This window comes from Acomys minous (assembly GCF_964271855.1).
Source record: "Acomys minous genome assembly, chromosome: 6".
Classification (NCBI taxonomy): domain Eukaryota; kingdom Metazoa; phylum Chordata; class Mammalia; order Rodentia; family Muridae; genus Acomys; species Acomys minous.
Window position 1 is genome coordinate 46,471,817 of NC_140487.1, and position 17,159 is coordinate 46,488,975.

General features: G+C 37.2%; 1 protein-coding gene across 2 annotated transcripts in view; it reads right to left on the reverse strand.

Moving 5' to 3' along the window:
• GRID2 (glutamate ionotropic receptor delta type subunit 2) overlaps nucleotides 1-17,159 on the reverse strand; it is a 1,382,318-nt gene that overhangs the window by 323,361 nt on the left and 1,041,798 nt on the right. For both annotated transcript variants that reach the window (XM_084785474.1, XM_084785473.1), the window contains exon 11: nucleotides 1,029-1,341. In XM_084785474.1, the coding sequence (XP_084641600.1) occupies nucleotides 1,029-1,341 (313 nt within the window). The remainder of the gene's footprint in view (nucleotides 1-1,028; nucleotides 1,342-17,159) is intronic.

Below are 17,159 nucleotides of genomic sequence, written 5' to 3' on the forward strand. Positions count from 1 at the left end.
TCCAACAAAATTCACTCCATCAATCAAACCCCAGTTCATTGAAATATTCCTATAAGGCGTACATGCCACTATACTTTAGATTTTTCCTTGAGTCATTTTTGTGGTTACTGCCAGCCACCACTGAGATGATATTTACCTAGTCTTTCACACCCTTTCTTTTTTCTACCCACTACTCTGTGGTTATTCAAGTTTCACTGGTTACATCTATGCAAAACCATCGATCTCCTGACTCTACATACATCTTCTCTTCTGAGTTACATGCTAGTTCTCACATGTCTTTCTCGTGCTTGGTGCCTGTGTTCAATTTGCCAGACTATCAAGCTTGTTCTTCAGTTGTCTACATTACGGTAGAATCAACTAGGTCATGCAGAAGATATGCTATTCAGAAACAGAGGGAACCACATAGTTAGTTAGGGATTTGTAAAGAGGGCTGACTGGGTATAAATAACATACAGAGATTCTTCTGGATATAACAAAGTTATAAGGCAACTTCATTGGTAAAGTATATATATATATTACATATATTATTTATATAGAACAGAATAATTAATCATAAAATTTTCTTATTATAGACTGATATTAAACAATATATTTTTAGTCCTAATCAGTATTTGGAGAAAAGAAATACTTTAAATAATAAACAAGTCCTAACTTCTCTTAAACATGTAAATAGTTGAGCAGTGTTTTATGTAGTAATGAGTGCTTTCGTGTCAGTAAACCTGATTCTCAGGAAGTCAGAGTCTGAGAAGAAAAACTGAACTTGAGGTACCTGTGAAGAGTCCCACTGACAGTCAGCGTTGCCTTTGCTGATGAAACTCAACTTACATAAAAAGACAAACAGCCGTTATTGCTGGAAGCCTGCTATGCCTGGGATCCACCAAGAGACAGTGGGAAATGCTGTCTTCTGAGCACTGCTGCAAGAATCGGTTAGAGCTTGTATAGATGCTACCGATGGAATCATTTTAACTGATCATTTTAAACATCGTTTTTCTTCCTTCTTAATAGTAAAATGTACTTTTTCTCCTTACCTTGCTGTACGAAGGACCCGTACACAAACCACATGGAATTGTAGAGTGTAGTAGATGTCATTGATCCCATTTGCAATCGTGGAGGATTAAGCCAGTTCAAGAGGTAGACCAGGAGTCCCACAAGAAGAACCGTGCCAGCGATGCAGGCCCACAGAGATAGATCAAATGGAGCAAGACAGGCAAACATATCCACTGTTTTTTCTGCCCTTCGAAGTAGGACCCCCACTGAGTAGTCCATGTAGCGGGTTGTAAAATCCACAACATTCTCGCGGTCTGGAGTGATGGTTAAAGCAGAAATCCCGATGTCAGCTCTCTGAGAAATTGAAAGGGAGAAGAATACATTAGTAGTGTGAAAACAATTCAGTTTGTGGCATTTCAGTTTGCCTTGAGGGAGAAAAGAAATGATGCCTCAGGCAACATCTTAAGCCTCTTTATATAAACTGAAAGCACTGCGGGGACTTCTTATAGACAAGCTCTATGTGAATTTTGCATATATTACTGCAGTTCTACACCCAACAGTGTCAAACAAATTACCTCGTTCACATTGCCAAGGCATGTGGAATCAGTGAGTAATACCTCAGACAAAAATACACCCCAGACATTGTTTTAGTTTTTTTTTATTTTAATTTGTTTTATCAAAGCCATCGCTAATACAGTAGCAAAGCCAAACTTCTCAAAAGAATTATAAGAAAATGTTTCCAAGACACTCAGTGTTTCTTAAGATGTAAACTCGTAGGCAGGCCATGTAAGACTTCAATTGATATCATCCTTGGTTTAAATTTCTGTGCATAAGACTTTATATTTTTGGGCTCTAAACTTGTTAGGGCTGATTTATGTCATATGCCAAAAAGCCTCCATGCTTCTGTCATACAATCTTCAGAAAATGTCAATAGACAATTAACGACCACAGAGACAGACAGTTATAATTTTTCTTCTGTGTATTTCTTTATGTTCTCAGTGATAGCCACCTCAATAGCAGATGCTATTCTACTTATTTAACACACATACAGAATTTAAGCAAAGCACAGAATAAATTATTTTACACTCAAATTCTGAAATATGCAAATATATACTTAAATAAGTAGGCATCTTGCTTAAAATAATGATCTATGGCCATGATTAAAACTGTGGGAAGCCCTCTCCAGACAAATATAAATACAAATAATTTGAATGTGAAACATTTTCTAGTTGTGTTTCTTCCTTTTTATTGTTTTGTGCAAGAAGATAGAAATGCATTTTTAGTTTTTAGGCACGAGAGACAGAGAGAGAAGGAGAGAGAGAGAGAGAGAGAGAGAGAGAGAGAGAGAGAGAGAGAGAGAGAGAGAGAGAGAGAGAGAGAGAGATGAAAAGGATAATGCCATGTAGAATGCTAAACCAAGCTCAATGAATAAATTTTCTGAAACAGTGACGCTCTTAGCATATTTTAGGTAAAGAAATTGTGTGTGTGTGTGTGTGTGTGTGTGTGTGTGTGTGTGTGTGTGTATGTGTGTGTGTGTGTGCATATACAAGGCCCAAATGTACAAGTTGGTCCAGCCAGTAATTCATAGCTAAATAGAATACTTCAATTAATCCTTTTAATGATATGATCTATGAGCTATCTATTTCTTCCTTCATTTTAAAGATAGAAAATGAAAAGTTTGTAATTTGAATGACTTTTTTATGTCTTAGTTGATAAATACAGAAGCAATACTGAATATACATTTTTCTCACTCCTAAGATTGTGCCCATAACTAATTTAGCATTTTAGAAAATATCATCAAATTTATAATAGATTCAACAGATTTAGGAAGTCTGGATACTGCATTTTTTGGACCATAAGACACACTTTTCCCCCACAAAAGTGGCAGGGCAGGTGGGGAGCGGATGAGGATGAGCCTTATGGTCTGATTACTGTTTTTATTGTTTTTCTTCTTCTTCTTTTAAACTTTATTTTTATTTAAGCAATTTATTCAGATTACATATCAATTGTTGTCCCCTCACTTGGATCTTCCCATTCCCCCTCCCTTCCTCTTTCATCCTATTCACCTCCCCTAGATCTGTGACAGAAGTAGACCTCCTTCCCCACCATATGATCACAGCCTAACAGGTCTTATCCTGGTAGCCTGCTTATTCCTCTGAGTGCCACCAGGTCTCCCCCCCACCCCGCCCCAACAAGGGTAAGTGGTCAAATAGAGAGCATCAGATTTCATGTCAGAGTCAGTCCCTGCTCTCCAGACAGCTATGGAGAATGTGTTTTCCATTGGCTAGATCTGGATAGGTGTTCTAGGTTTACTGCATGCATTGTCCTTGGTTTGTACAGTAGTTTGAGCAGAACCCCTGGGTCCAGATCTGCCAGTCTTAATGGTCTTCTTGTAGGGTTCTAGGACCCTCTGGATCCTTCTATTTCTCCATTCTCCATTACGTCTCTCACCTGGAGTACCAATAGGAAGTCCCAGTATCTCTCCCAATCTCCTGCTAAGTGAAGACATTCAGGGGACATTTCTGTTGGACTAGTGTCCAATTATAAATGATTGCATGCCATGTGTATCTTTCTGAGTCTGGGTTAACTCACTCAGGATGATCATTTCTAATCCCATCTAAGAACATATGCTCAATCATGTTCATAGCAGCTTTATTCATAATAGCCAGAACCTGGAAACAACCTAGATGTTCCTTAGTCAAAGAATATATAGAGACTGTGGTACATGTGCGCTATGGAATACTACTCAGCTATTATAAACAAGGAAATGCTGAAATTTATTTTTCTTCTTTTACTGCTGTAAAAAACTGGCTATATCTTATAGTCTGAAAAATACGGTAAGTTTGTAAGACAGAAATTTAGTTCTCCTTGCATTGTTTGTATGGATGTTTGTATATGTATGGGTATCCACGCATGTTCAGATGTGTGTGTGTGTGTGTGTGTGTGTGTGTGTGTGTGTGTGTATCTGTGGGTGTGAATGTATATGTGCTACTGTGCATGTTTCATGTGTGTTTACTATGTAAGTAAAGGTCAAAGGACAACTTGCTAGAGTCAGTTAACTCTCTGTACCATGTGGGTTCCATGGATCAAACCGAGGTCATCAGGCTTGGGGGCAAATATCTGGACATGTTGGGTCATCTTGCGGGCTCAGTACTGGTATTTTAATGGTGAGCACATATAAATACCTTAAAAATATTTATGGCTTATTTATTTATTTAGATATAAGGAGATTATCTTATATGAATTAAAGTGTTTCAATACATTTATGCAAATGGCTTAATAGATCCTAAAATTCCTAAATTTTCACTGAATATCAGCAGTTGTGTATTATATGCTTGAGAGAAATTTCACCTTCCCAGGGAAGGTAAAACAGTTTCATGATGACACTTCAGTCTGACACATCTAGACACACACACACACACACACACACACACACCCCTTCTCTACATTCCCTGTCCTGGGGAATTACTCATTCCCCTTCTCAGATACGGCAGATATCCAGCGGATAATTGCACCATTGCTCATTTCTATTTAGAGATGCTACAGTGCACAAACTCAAAAACTGCAAAGACTCACAAATCACTTATTTAGAAGTAAAGTTCCAAACATCTTGAATATACAGAAACATAAGTGGAAATGGTCAATGAAAATCAGTCTCTGTTCTCCTGGTCTTCCCTTTTCTATGTGTTAATTTAGTCAAATCATGCATTTTCTTTCTAGTATGCCTTTTCAAAGATGCATCAACTTGAAGCCTTTGGACTTTGCACTACCCAGCTACGCTCAGAAGATAATATTTACCAGTGTAGTATGATGAACATGCGAAATATGAGATTGGAATTAACACTTGACTTCCAGGTCCCCACCTCTGACTAGTCACCACCTGTTCATTTTATAAATGTGGAGCTGGTCTCCTTTCTATCTAAAACCAGCCCCCACTGTCCAACTCTACTAACCATCCCCATGCCAGAGACTAAAACTCCATCTAATATCATATAAGCTGTACATTTTCAGCTAGATATTTTTAAAAATATATTTTATTAATTTATTCATATCACATCTCAATGGTTATCCCATCCTTTGAATCCTCCCATTCCTCCTTCCCTCAATTTTCTCCTTACTCTCCTCCCCTATGACTGTGACTGAGGGAGACCTCCTCCCCCTGTATATGTTCATAGGATATCAAGTCTCTTCTTGGTAGCCTGCTATCCTTCCTCTGAGTGCCACCAGGCCTCCCCATCCAGGGGATGTGGTCAAATATGGGGCACCAGAGTTGGTGAAAGTCAGACCCCACTCTCCACTCAACTGTGGAGAATGTTCTGTCCATTGGCTAGATCTGGGTAGGGGTTTAAAGTTTACTGCACGTATTGTCCTTGGCTGGTGCTATTGTTTGAGCAGGATCCCTGGGCCTAGATCTGCCCATCATAATGTTCTTCTTGTAGGTTTCTAGGACCCTCTGGAAAAGTCTTAACTTTTTCTCATTAATAATTAAAAAAAAAGACAAAGGTCTTCTCCCCAATTCCATATAACCTCTGATGGTCCATAAATTTACTTTCTTTTTTTCCTTTTCAAGTTCAACTTAATCTGAATATTTGTCTCTATTTCTGTAAAGCCAGTCACCGTGAGAAGGCTCCTGTGTATGCATGTAACTTGATCATAAAGTGGCACTGCGAAGTCCCCTCATTGCAAGTCAAATATATGTGATTCAGGGATCAATTGAAAAACTTTCTTGACAATATTTAACTGTAATGTTGCTTCTCCCTTGGATTTCACAGGCTAGATTGACTTCTTCACTACTAAAATTTACATTTCCACTAAATACTTCAACTATATCTCAGATCCGATACGGCCAGGTCCATACTCATGACAGGCCATTCACATTCTCTTCTCATGTCTCCTGTTTCAATGCATTTTTAAAAATTAAATCATAATTTTCTGTAGCCTTATTACTTGCTCCTTTTGATTCTGTCTATTCTGTCATTACTGACTTTCTTTTATTGGCACTCTATACACTCTCATCATCTGAAACCCACTCTACTTCCTCTTTGCAATGTAGCTGAAACAATCGTTCTTCAGAACAAACCTCCCTCTGTTGCTTCATGCTTTAATAGCTCTCAGTGGGTTTGCCTTGTCCTAGGAAGACGATTCAGTCTATAATATGAGTTACAACCATTTTGATGGGCACTTGTTGACACTCATCAGCATGGTTGCACTGTGTCATCTTCTTACCAATTATCTTCATGATGCTTGATCTTTTCACACGCTGCTTCCATGGTCTTGAACTGTCTCCCTGAAACTCCTTCAGGAAAATTCGCACCTTGCCTCTTTCTAAGATAAGCTTTCCATGACCCCTTATTAGGACAGTAATTGTATTTATACTAACAGTTGTGTACACACCTGACTTTTCCACCAGTTTCAAAAGTTATAACTTTCACACGTTTGCATGACTTTTAATAACATGTGATTCCTCTATTAGACTACAACTTCAGGCAGGCAGAAATTGTAAGTATACACACACACACACACACACACACACACACACACACACACACATCGTCTGGTGCCTACTACATATTCTTTGACTTTTCTATAACTGTCTTCTTGTCAATATTCATAGTCAGCAAACATGTTCCCTTTACTTTTCCTTGGCACCTTTTGCAGAAAGTGCAACTACGTAGCCAAGTCACGTTTAGAAACTTTCTCCTTCCTTTCTGAGCATCAAGTTCTAGGTTTACAAGTATTCACTACCATACCCCATCAGAGGAGTATCCTAAAGAATCAAAAGAAAAAGGCAAAATGAAAATTTGCAAAGTTTTATAGCAATAATAAAAGATTAGTATCTTGACTAATTTCTTGCATATTTGAAGTGTGTTTCTAGGTTTATCAGCGTTTATGTTTTAATAGTTTTTTTATAGTAACTAACTATCTCTTCTAGCAGGTTTAATGCATGATGCAATGCTATTATTCTTAAAATTTAATGTGAAATGATAATTTAACTTTTCATTAAGAGAAGCATTAAAACTAAAATATAAATAAATGTATTCTCAAAATTATTCTAACTAATTCATTAGTTAAAGCTCTTTCTTTGGAAGGAGATACAAAGTTTACATTCTCTCAAGTCATGAAACTGGATGATGGGTAGCACACAACACGTGAGTATAACTAAAAAGAAACACAACTGTGAATCAAACTACTTTCCCTAAACTTATCAGAAATAGATTGTCAGAGGAAACATGTCATCACCTAGTTTTTGTTTTTCTTCAATGCAATGCTATGAACAACATAGTAACATAAATAACTGGCATGTAGTCAGGGCTTACTCCACACAAAGAGCCATATCCTAAGCTCTACATAAGAGTTCTTACAAACACATCTATATTGTCAATATTGTCCCAGCTGGTACTGATAATTCAGGCTTTAAAAGTGATTTTGGAGGGCCTGAAGATGGACCTCAGTAAGTAAAGACATTGGAACAGGAGCTTGAGAACTTGAGTCCAATCCCCAGAACTCTCATAAAAAAGAAAGAAAGAAAGAAAGAAAGAAAGAAAGAAAGAAAGAAAGAAATTAAAGCCCAGGCAAGGTGCTGTGCAGTTGTAAAGCCAGCTCTGGATGTAGAACATGCAGAGCCTGTGAGTTGCTGGCCAGCCATTCTGGCCTAGCTTGTGAGCTCCAGGCCAGTGAACAACTGTCTCATAAAAACAAGAATATGGTTCCTTAAAAGTTATGCCTTAAGTTGACTTCTAGCCTTTCAGCACACACAAGTATATGCGTTTACATGTGAGCGCCCGCAAGGATATACATCTGCACATATGTGCACATAAATATGCACATAAATTAATCTGGAGTCCAGATAAATTTTTGAGTCCAGATAATTTTATTTAGTAAGATATTATACCAAATATCAAATACAATTTGCAAGTAATTTTAAATGAGGCTGCAGAAAAATAAAAGTCTTTTCTAAATCATGTTTTTGCCTTTGAGGAAAATGCTGGGTTTGTATTGTCTCGTCCTGTCATTGGTTCCTTCACATCTGTCTTGAATGTTTTGACTATTTATCTGTCATTCATTATGTCACCTTTTGGGAGTTTCAGAAGCAGGACTTTCATTCCTTTTCCCAGCATGAGGGAAGTAGATCTCATTTGTGCCATCACTAAAACCACACACTTCAATTCCCTCCATTCTGACACCTCACTACCCAAAAATGTGGATATGCTTTTTGACCCACTACCAGTGCTCTTTACTACGTCCAACCAGGTTTCTCACACAATTTTTTAAGTGTCTGGAACAGCATTACTGAACCCTAAATAAATTAGTAATCAAATTTTCATTCCATCATGAATAGTTTAATGGAATAAAAAAGATAATTAACTGCTTAATTTTACTATCTACAGCACATCTGTAATCTTATCTGAGAACAAAATCATATTCATTTCTCTATAAAATGATCATATGTATAGTAAAGTATAGAACATGCCAAATTCAAATAGTAGAACATTCTCCTTTTAATTTTTGCAAATAAAACTTTATTTCCCCAAGACATCATTTATCTTGATCAGGAATTTGGAATTTTCCAAACAGCCAATTGAAAGTTTCCCTTGGCAGTCCTATCTTATTATTATTGTCATTAGAGAGAGAGAGAGAGAGAGAGAGAGAGAGAGAGAGAGAGAGAGAGAGAGAAGAAGAAGAAGAAGAAGAAGAAGAAGAAGAAGAAGAAGAAGAAGAAATAGAAGTGTTTCCAAAAAGATTTTTAAGCAACTTCAGCCCATTGAGTTTCAGAAAGTTTGTGTTTTCATCTCCTTTTCACAAGAATGAGCTTTTACATTTTAATTTTATTCTTGACTAAGCCTATGATCATTATTTAATATTTGTTGTTTCTCAATTAATGCTATAGTGTATAAAAGTAAAATGAGGCCCCTAGAAAGGAAGAAGAGGGAATAAAATGGAGGTAAACTAGAGGAAGAAAGGAAAAAGACAGGAGAGAAGAACCTCAGCTCTCATCTGCTTTGTGATGTGTGACTGAGGATGTGACTACATTTGGACTGTTTTGAGTCAGCCATTTTGAAACCAATGGCAGTACAAGAGCAGTCTTTATTTTGAATTAAAAAAATCATTTATTATGATATTATTACATGACTGTTTGATCCTTAGTAATATACACATGTAACAACAGTGTATTATTCAGACTTCAACTTCCAATATACTTTTCCAAAGATGTGAATTATTACCTACATGAACATGGAAAAGCACACAATGAAGAAAATGGACCAAAATGTGGAATAAATCCCATTATTAATTTTCTCAAAGTCAAGATTTTATGTAGTTATTTGAAAGACAAATAGACATGTTTTAATATCACATTGTTACAGATTAATTTTAAATTAAAATGCTTAACACACTTAGCACTAATTTTCAAATATACTTATGGAAATGAATAAATCTCTAGGCTGAACTAATGGAAGTGTTGTTAAAGTAATTTTTATTCTGACATTAAGTCGCACTTAGTAATATTAAAATATATTCCCTTTACATTTATATTCAAGGCATTTGTGAACTCATTGAAATGACAGAATTAATATGGTTACAGTTAGTACATGGTAGGGCAATTAACCTAATTTTCAAGTGCTGTGGATAAATAGGTCCTATCTTGTTAATGCAGCTATTAGTATCATTTAACGCTTATATAGTACTCACTACCAGATTTCAATTATCATTTCAATTTACTGACACAAACACTATATGAGTGAAGCTATTAATATCTTAAACTTGCGAGTAAGGAAAGTGAGTCAGATTAAGTCATTTATCTAGTGTCACAAAGACGAGTCCAGGAGCTGCCTATTCACGCAGGCCATCTCCAAATCAGTATAATGCCCTCTAGCCTTCCCATGTCTCCCCAAATATTAGCTCAAGGCTTCAGAACTGCTGTTGAGCTGTTCTCCTTAAGCATATAGCTTCTAACTCACACCGTAAATTCTTGCAAGAGATCCAGCCATTTACTGACAATCCAGACAGAATAAAAGAGGGCAATCAAAATGAGAAATACCCTTTCTGGGAATGAAACTTCCTGGAAGTTTTATGAGACATTTTAACTATAGTCTGATTAAGTGGGTTTAAGTTACATAGCAGCCACAGGCCAGGGGGAATTCAAGTTGTTGTGGGCAGGCCATCTAGAAATCATTCAAACAAACAAAGATAGATCTCATGCTGAAGAACAACCCATAGTCTTTCATTGTATTTCTTCATGTGGAATTACTGCTTTAAGATCAATACAAATCCATTTAGACTTCTATTTTTACATATACATAGGTATATATATATATATATATTTCTTTATTCCATAACCATGGTCTTATGTGAGCAATGAGCTATAGAAATACCCAACTCTGACCTTTGTAAAGATGGCCGTGTTTTAAGCACCTCTTGTTTTGTCACCTTCATCTTTCAGCATATAGAAAGATAGCACACATATATTCAAAATATAGCTGTTGATTAATCATTTTCTTCTTGAAGCATTTTTAGAATATTTCATTTTCCATGTGTTTATTTCTGTCTATAGACATTTGGTAAAGTGTAGCATACCTATATATCTAAAATATCAGGTTTCATTATTTTAATACATGTTGTGTCTATGATACAATGATAGTAACGAGAACATTAATCCTAGTTGGTTTTGCTGTTCGTCATCTATCTGTAATTATCCACTCTCAACAGCGTGCCTTCCTGGCTTCTAGCTTTCTTTAGCAGGCTTCATGCTTACTCTCACAAACTACTTAACCTAAAGTTTTAGGAAGTATTTGATTTTTAACTAGTTTTCATATCAGTTTTTCTCCTCTAGCCTAAATTCACATATTGTTTTCCAAATTTTTTGAGACATTAGTTCTCTGTACAGCCTTGGCTGTCCTGGACTCACTTTGTAGACCAGACTGGCCTTGAACTCACACGCTTGCACCTCTGTGCTGTGCCTGACTACATGTTTCCAATTTCTAAATGTATTTTCACTTGGTTAAGATGCCCATCCCCCAGCTGACAGCAAGTCCTTCCTTCCTCTGTTTTTCTCTATCTCTCATTCAATGCTAATCTTATAATGTGTGTTTTATCTTCTCAATGGTAGTAATAACTTTTAGAGACATATACTATATTGTTATAATCATACATTTTACACTATTGTGCATGGTAGATCTCTAAAGAGAAGCTCGTCAACTTCTTACTCCTTGCAGTTTAGTAAAAATCAATGTTTTGGTAAAATATTAAAGTTCGGCAGGAAGGGAATAAAGCCTTTCTCCTTAAGAAGAAATCACCATCTTCATAAATTTTCCTGACCAAAGTGGCAGACAGCGCTTGACTTTAGTATGCTCAGATATAATATACTCAGCCCACCTATCGGGGCTGTATCTCAACATAAGTGAGCCACCCGTAACTCTGAGCTCAAGGGCAAATCTGAATTTCTAAGAAGGCAAATTATCTGCCTGAGGGGAGAGGTGAACAACACATGAGTCTGACCATGCTGAGGAGCTTGGTGAGCCTGATCCTTTTATTGCATCTGTACTTTCTCTATTATTTCTTTATAGGAACTACTTCCCCAATATTTATCCATCACTCTACTTCTTTTGTATTTGTGGCCATTTGAATTATTGCCATTTGTTTTCTGGACTTGATTTTTCTCTGATGAGTACTGAGACTGAGAAAGTAGAAAACATTTGCAGACACTTGGGGAGTGTATACATGAACAAGTGAGTATATGTAGTATTAGGGGCAGTATAAGAACTCAAATCAATGCCAGTTATCATGGAATTAGAACATGAAATGATAGTTTAGCTGAATCTATTTGATTGTTCTGGTTAAAATAGTCACTGAAAGAAAAGGCAATGTTGCTGTCAGGGATATCAGGCTATGGAATTAATTCTCCAAGAGAATAATGACAGATTGTACTAGTAGCCAACAGTGGAGTACTGACAAGTGATTGTATTTATGGTCCACTCCAGGTTTGCAGCCAAACGCTGATTGTTGCTATATCATGTGTGAAGTATGACAGAAAGGAAGGGACCCAAAAAAAATCAGGAGTTTTGGATTGAGCAACTTGAAGACTAAAGTTGTCATTTGCTGTAATGGGGAAGTATGAGGGCAGACCAGATTACAGGAAAGGTCTGGACATTCACTTTGAAACTTGCAGGGTATGAGATTCACATTAGACAGAGAAGTAGAGTGAGTTAGTGATGTGGACAATAGGGTAGAGTGAGGAAACATATTTGTAAATGGTCTACTCATGAGTGAAAATGGAATCCACTTGACCGGTTGAATCTACCACGAATGGGAAGAATAAAAGGAAAGTGCTAGATTACCACTGGAGCCTCTTCTCCTCACTTTCTCTCCCCCATTTCTATTTAGCTATATGATTCTTTGGGAAGAGCAACTCTGTCTTACATTATCAACATTTCCTCAGAGTTACAATAACAACTTAGGCCCCCATAAATGCATACCAAATTGCAGAATACTTCATGTTATCTATACACTGCTATATTTAAAGCATTATCCTATAGCATTAGAAGCAACTTACAAATAAGGCCACTTCTGTAATCCTCAGAGATTCTACCCTAACTTCAAGAAACAGATCATCAGACATAGCTCCTTTATTGTGTAGATACTTTCTGTTTTCTGTGGGGTTATCTCAAAGCTACTTGCAGAGTGTGCAAAACAATTTCTGCCTGAAGTGCTTGCATTGCAAGCCTGCATTTTGACAAAACTCAAACGAAGGGCAAAGAATGAAATTTGAATGGATTTTTGTTTTAATTACAGTGAAAACTCCAACAACTCTAGAATTTCCATTGGGATTAATCTATATATTTAGTGGTGTGTAAAGAGCAAGGGGATGTAATTTCTCACAAGTGAGATAAGAACAAGCTCCCAGAGACTCTGTCTATAAGAAAGTGATTTGAGACACACCACAGGCATCACGTCCAATGAAGTAGAAAATGTCTGAGCAATCCACTCAAATGACCCCACTGTGCATTGGGGGCCCCTGTAGTCAACTGTGGGTCACTGTCTACCTTGATACAATTCAGTCTTGGTCTTTTTTTCTTAATCAGGGAAACAAACTTAATTTAAAGGCTACCATTATGGAATTATCAAATCTTAAGTAAACCTCAAAATCCCTGAGGCTCAGAACCGCAGCTCTCTGAGGTGTCATGATGGAAAGGGAGAGTCAATCTCAACTGTCAATCAAAAAATGGCTTTATGTCCAAGCATGTATTTTGAAAGTTAGTATACAAAACCGACCAAAATGTCCTCAAAAGGGGTCCCCACACCAACTGCTGTAAGGTGAGGAAGTAGTTCAAAGTTTCCCATGTGGGTGTTTGTATCTCTCGCCATTCCCAAGACCCAAAGACCCAAAGGAAGGTCTGAATCCCCTGTTACACTAGGGACATTCCTAAAAGCAATGTGCTGTGCACAGCAGGCATGCTTCTTTCTGTTTGTAATTTCCAGAGTAACTTCAGCTCTGATTTCCATGGGGTATACATCCTAAAGAAAAATGGCCAAGCAATCTCAACAGTGTACCTGACAATTATGCACCCAGAATCACAGAAAAAATTTGTGGTTGGATTGTCTTTTAAATTTTATGTTGAATAGCTTCACTCATATAACGCATATATTCTTTATGTGCTTGAAGTCATCTTATTCGTTCAATTTTCCTGGCTCCCTGGCCTTAGACCGATTAAAGTTGAGGTCATGGATGGCATTTCAATAGCCAACAGTAGATGTCAGGATTTTTACATCCCCAGTTACAGGGTTTTCTCATAAGAGCTTTATTCCTTATCCCACCTTGGCTCTGACTGAGGCAGTAGTCTGTTAATTTATAACCTCTGCCCTACCGAATAGTTTTAATTCCACACATATCTTCTAGAGGTTTTGTTCATCCTTGCCTGTAATCTGTCTTTAAACCAACAGCCATTCCTGGACAGCATCCTCCTCTTTGGCAAACATCCAGCTCTTGGTCTTTAGCTTGATTCAAGTCTTATTACTGCCACTTACCTATGCTTGCCATCTATTACACCACGTGCTTAATGATTCAAGTCCTTTATCTGATTGAATTGCTCCTTGATGTTTGTAATGGGTGCCAATTAACTATCACCTGCAAATTCAGAAAATTGCTCGCACAACAATTCCCTAAGGAATTTGCATCTTTGTAATTTATTCTTTCAGAGATATCTCCTCACTCATCCTTTGTGTTCATTCGTGCTAAAAGCTCTTTGTCAACAAATATTTAGGGAGGTTTGTTGTCTTCCCCCTTCATGGATATTGAACATTTATCCTTCATATTTGCAAAACCTCTTACCACATCCAGCATTTGGACTTCTTTCAGCCCTACATCTAGTACATGCTGGGAAACTCATTATCCCATTAATATGTGTTTAGTCTAATTTAAAAATTAACATCTTAGTCACTGTTTGATTTATGATATCTATAAGGAATCCTTTTTAAAAAAATATCCTGATACTAGTCCTCTCCTGTAAAACACCTCCTTTGCAAAAAAACATCACAGCTCACTAAGAAGGTTCATTAGCATCCATTGCTGGGCAGCCAAGGGCAAGTGAGGAACAGGGAGAGAGTCCAATTTGGTGACTGACAAAAATTTGGTGAATACAGATATTTTCCATGAATACTGTGCAGTCCTGAAAAGATGTGGAAGCATGTAAAGATGTGTGTGTTCATTTTCCGCACAGAAACCTCTGGCCTCCTTCCAGCTGCTAATTTTTACTAACACATGAGGACTATGGGCATTCTGCCACCACAAACTGGACTTCCTAGGAGACAGTGTGAGATTGGTGGTTTTTTGTTGTGGCTCCCTGCAGATGGGCCTGACTGTGAGGCCTCAGCCTTGCCAAGAGCTATTGCAACCCCCTCTTCCTGTATAAATGAGGCATGGGGTGCTGGTGGCACACACAAGCACACTGAAGTTCTCTGAGCTATCCGTCAAAGGCAGCTTTCTTTTTCCTTTACTCTTTATATTACCTATAAGCAGAAACAATGGCACCAGTTTTCCTTGCTCAGATGCAATAACTTGGGGGCTCAAATAATAACTTGGTGCACGATCTCTCATCAATCCAACACTTCTAATTGTGTTTTCACATGCTCCTTCTATTCTTCAACACTACTTGCTTGCATTCTGGATCAATAACTCACCACTCCTAGACAGTTCCACTGGGAGCTCACCAGGTCCCACAGTGTCACAGCGTCCATAGCCAAGGGTCTGCGTCTCAACTGTTCTTTCCCAGTGTGTTTTTGTTCTGTAGCATGCACTGTTGTGCTGTTGTGTGGCCACTGGCACACTTCCTTTACTTCTCAGCAGGTTTCATTCCATTATCTCCTCTGAGTTTTCAAGCCCTATTAGTTCCATCTTAGTATATTAACTAATTTCCCCAAATCAGGTTTTTTCTGTTAATCTATTACAGTCATTTTATAATAGACATCACTTTATTTCCAAAATAGTTTATTTTTTAGAAGTATTCTTTATTCCAGTGCCTCCTCAGGTCTATCTAAGCTTTCTTTTTGAATTGTGAATTAAGTCACATTTTTCTTCTATGTACAAAACCTTCTGTGAGTTTTAACAGCTAAATGATAAGCTCTGAATTCCTGAACATGGAAAATCCATTTTCATAACTATCCCTGTTGTTGCCTTTTACATTCCTATTCATCTTGAAGACTCAGCTCAAGTGTTCCTGTTCCATGAAATCCTTTCCTCTCCCCAGGCAGGAGCTGCTCCTTGGCTACTGAATTGCCATAGCATTCTATGTCATTTATTGCATTGTGTTTTTGTTGTTTATATACTTTGTCTATACGTATTCTTTGGAATATTTAAAACTAAGAATAATTATCCTACATTTATTTATATGATGGCAACCCCTATGCCCAAGATATAACATTCATTGAGAACTGTGTGCAAATGAATATACTTGGCATAGAAAGAAAACATAGTCTCTCAGCCTTCTGCCTTGCACAGGAAAGACTATGGAAGTTATATATGCATATATATATATATATGTATATATATATATATATATATATATAATGTTATGCATGCATATACATATCTCATAAACCAGCATTTTTCTTTCCTCTCTAAAACTCAAATGCTTGTGCCCATTTTAGATTTTATCACATTTCATATAGATCCCATTCAGCTTCGGCTTGCCCACACCGCCCTTATTTTGCTTCCCACATTTTCAGTTCCAGTAAAAATCACACGTTGTCTTCTACAGTTGTCAGCACTGCCATCACAGACTCTGTCTTATGAGCACACCTAGTCTATATCTTTTAAAACTACCCTGGGAAACTCTATAGATATGCACATACATACATATACTCATTTTTCAATATTTATTATCATTTTATCTTATGCAAATGGGTGTCTGTTTACCATGTACATGCTTGGTGCCTGAGGGGGTGAGAAGAGAGCGTTGGATCCTCTGGGACTAGAGTTACAGTTGGTAGAGAGCTTTTGTATGTGTGCTGGAAATCAAAACCTGGTCCTCCACAAAAGCAGCTGATGCTCCCAAGTGTTGAGCTATCTCTTTCGGCCCCCACATATATGTATTTATATCACTACATGAATTCTGATAGGAAGATTAAATTAACACCTGGATTCTGAAACCAGACTGCCTGGATTTAAAACATGGATCCCAGTGTAACTATATGGCCACTTAAAGCTCCTTTATTTTGTCACCTGCAGCACTGAGGTGGCAATTATCCCTTCTGTTGTGAGTGCTTTGTGTTAATAAGTACAAAGTGCAAAGTACTGTGCTAGTTAGAGTCAGGTCTGCACACGTGCTAGTAATTACCATATAATTACTTCTTAACTGTATTTTTGAGTTTTGATGTGTGTTAATTGCCAGCATTGTCACATATGTGAACTGAATGTGTGTTTTTAAATCAGTGATGTTTTATATAGTGATATTTGCAACAGAGAATAACTCTAACTAAAGGTGCACTACATGTTTCATCTTTTCTTTATAAAATTAACCTTATTCCATCTCCTACTGTGCTGTTGCACTACTAAATGCCATACTCCATTGTAATAGATTCCTTTTAGTGTATCCTGCCCATCACTGTTTTTTTTCCCCTTGAAGATTGTAATATCATCCTGTTTATTTTCTTCTGTGATCATATAACTTTATTATGGATCT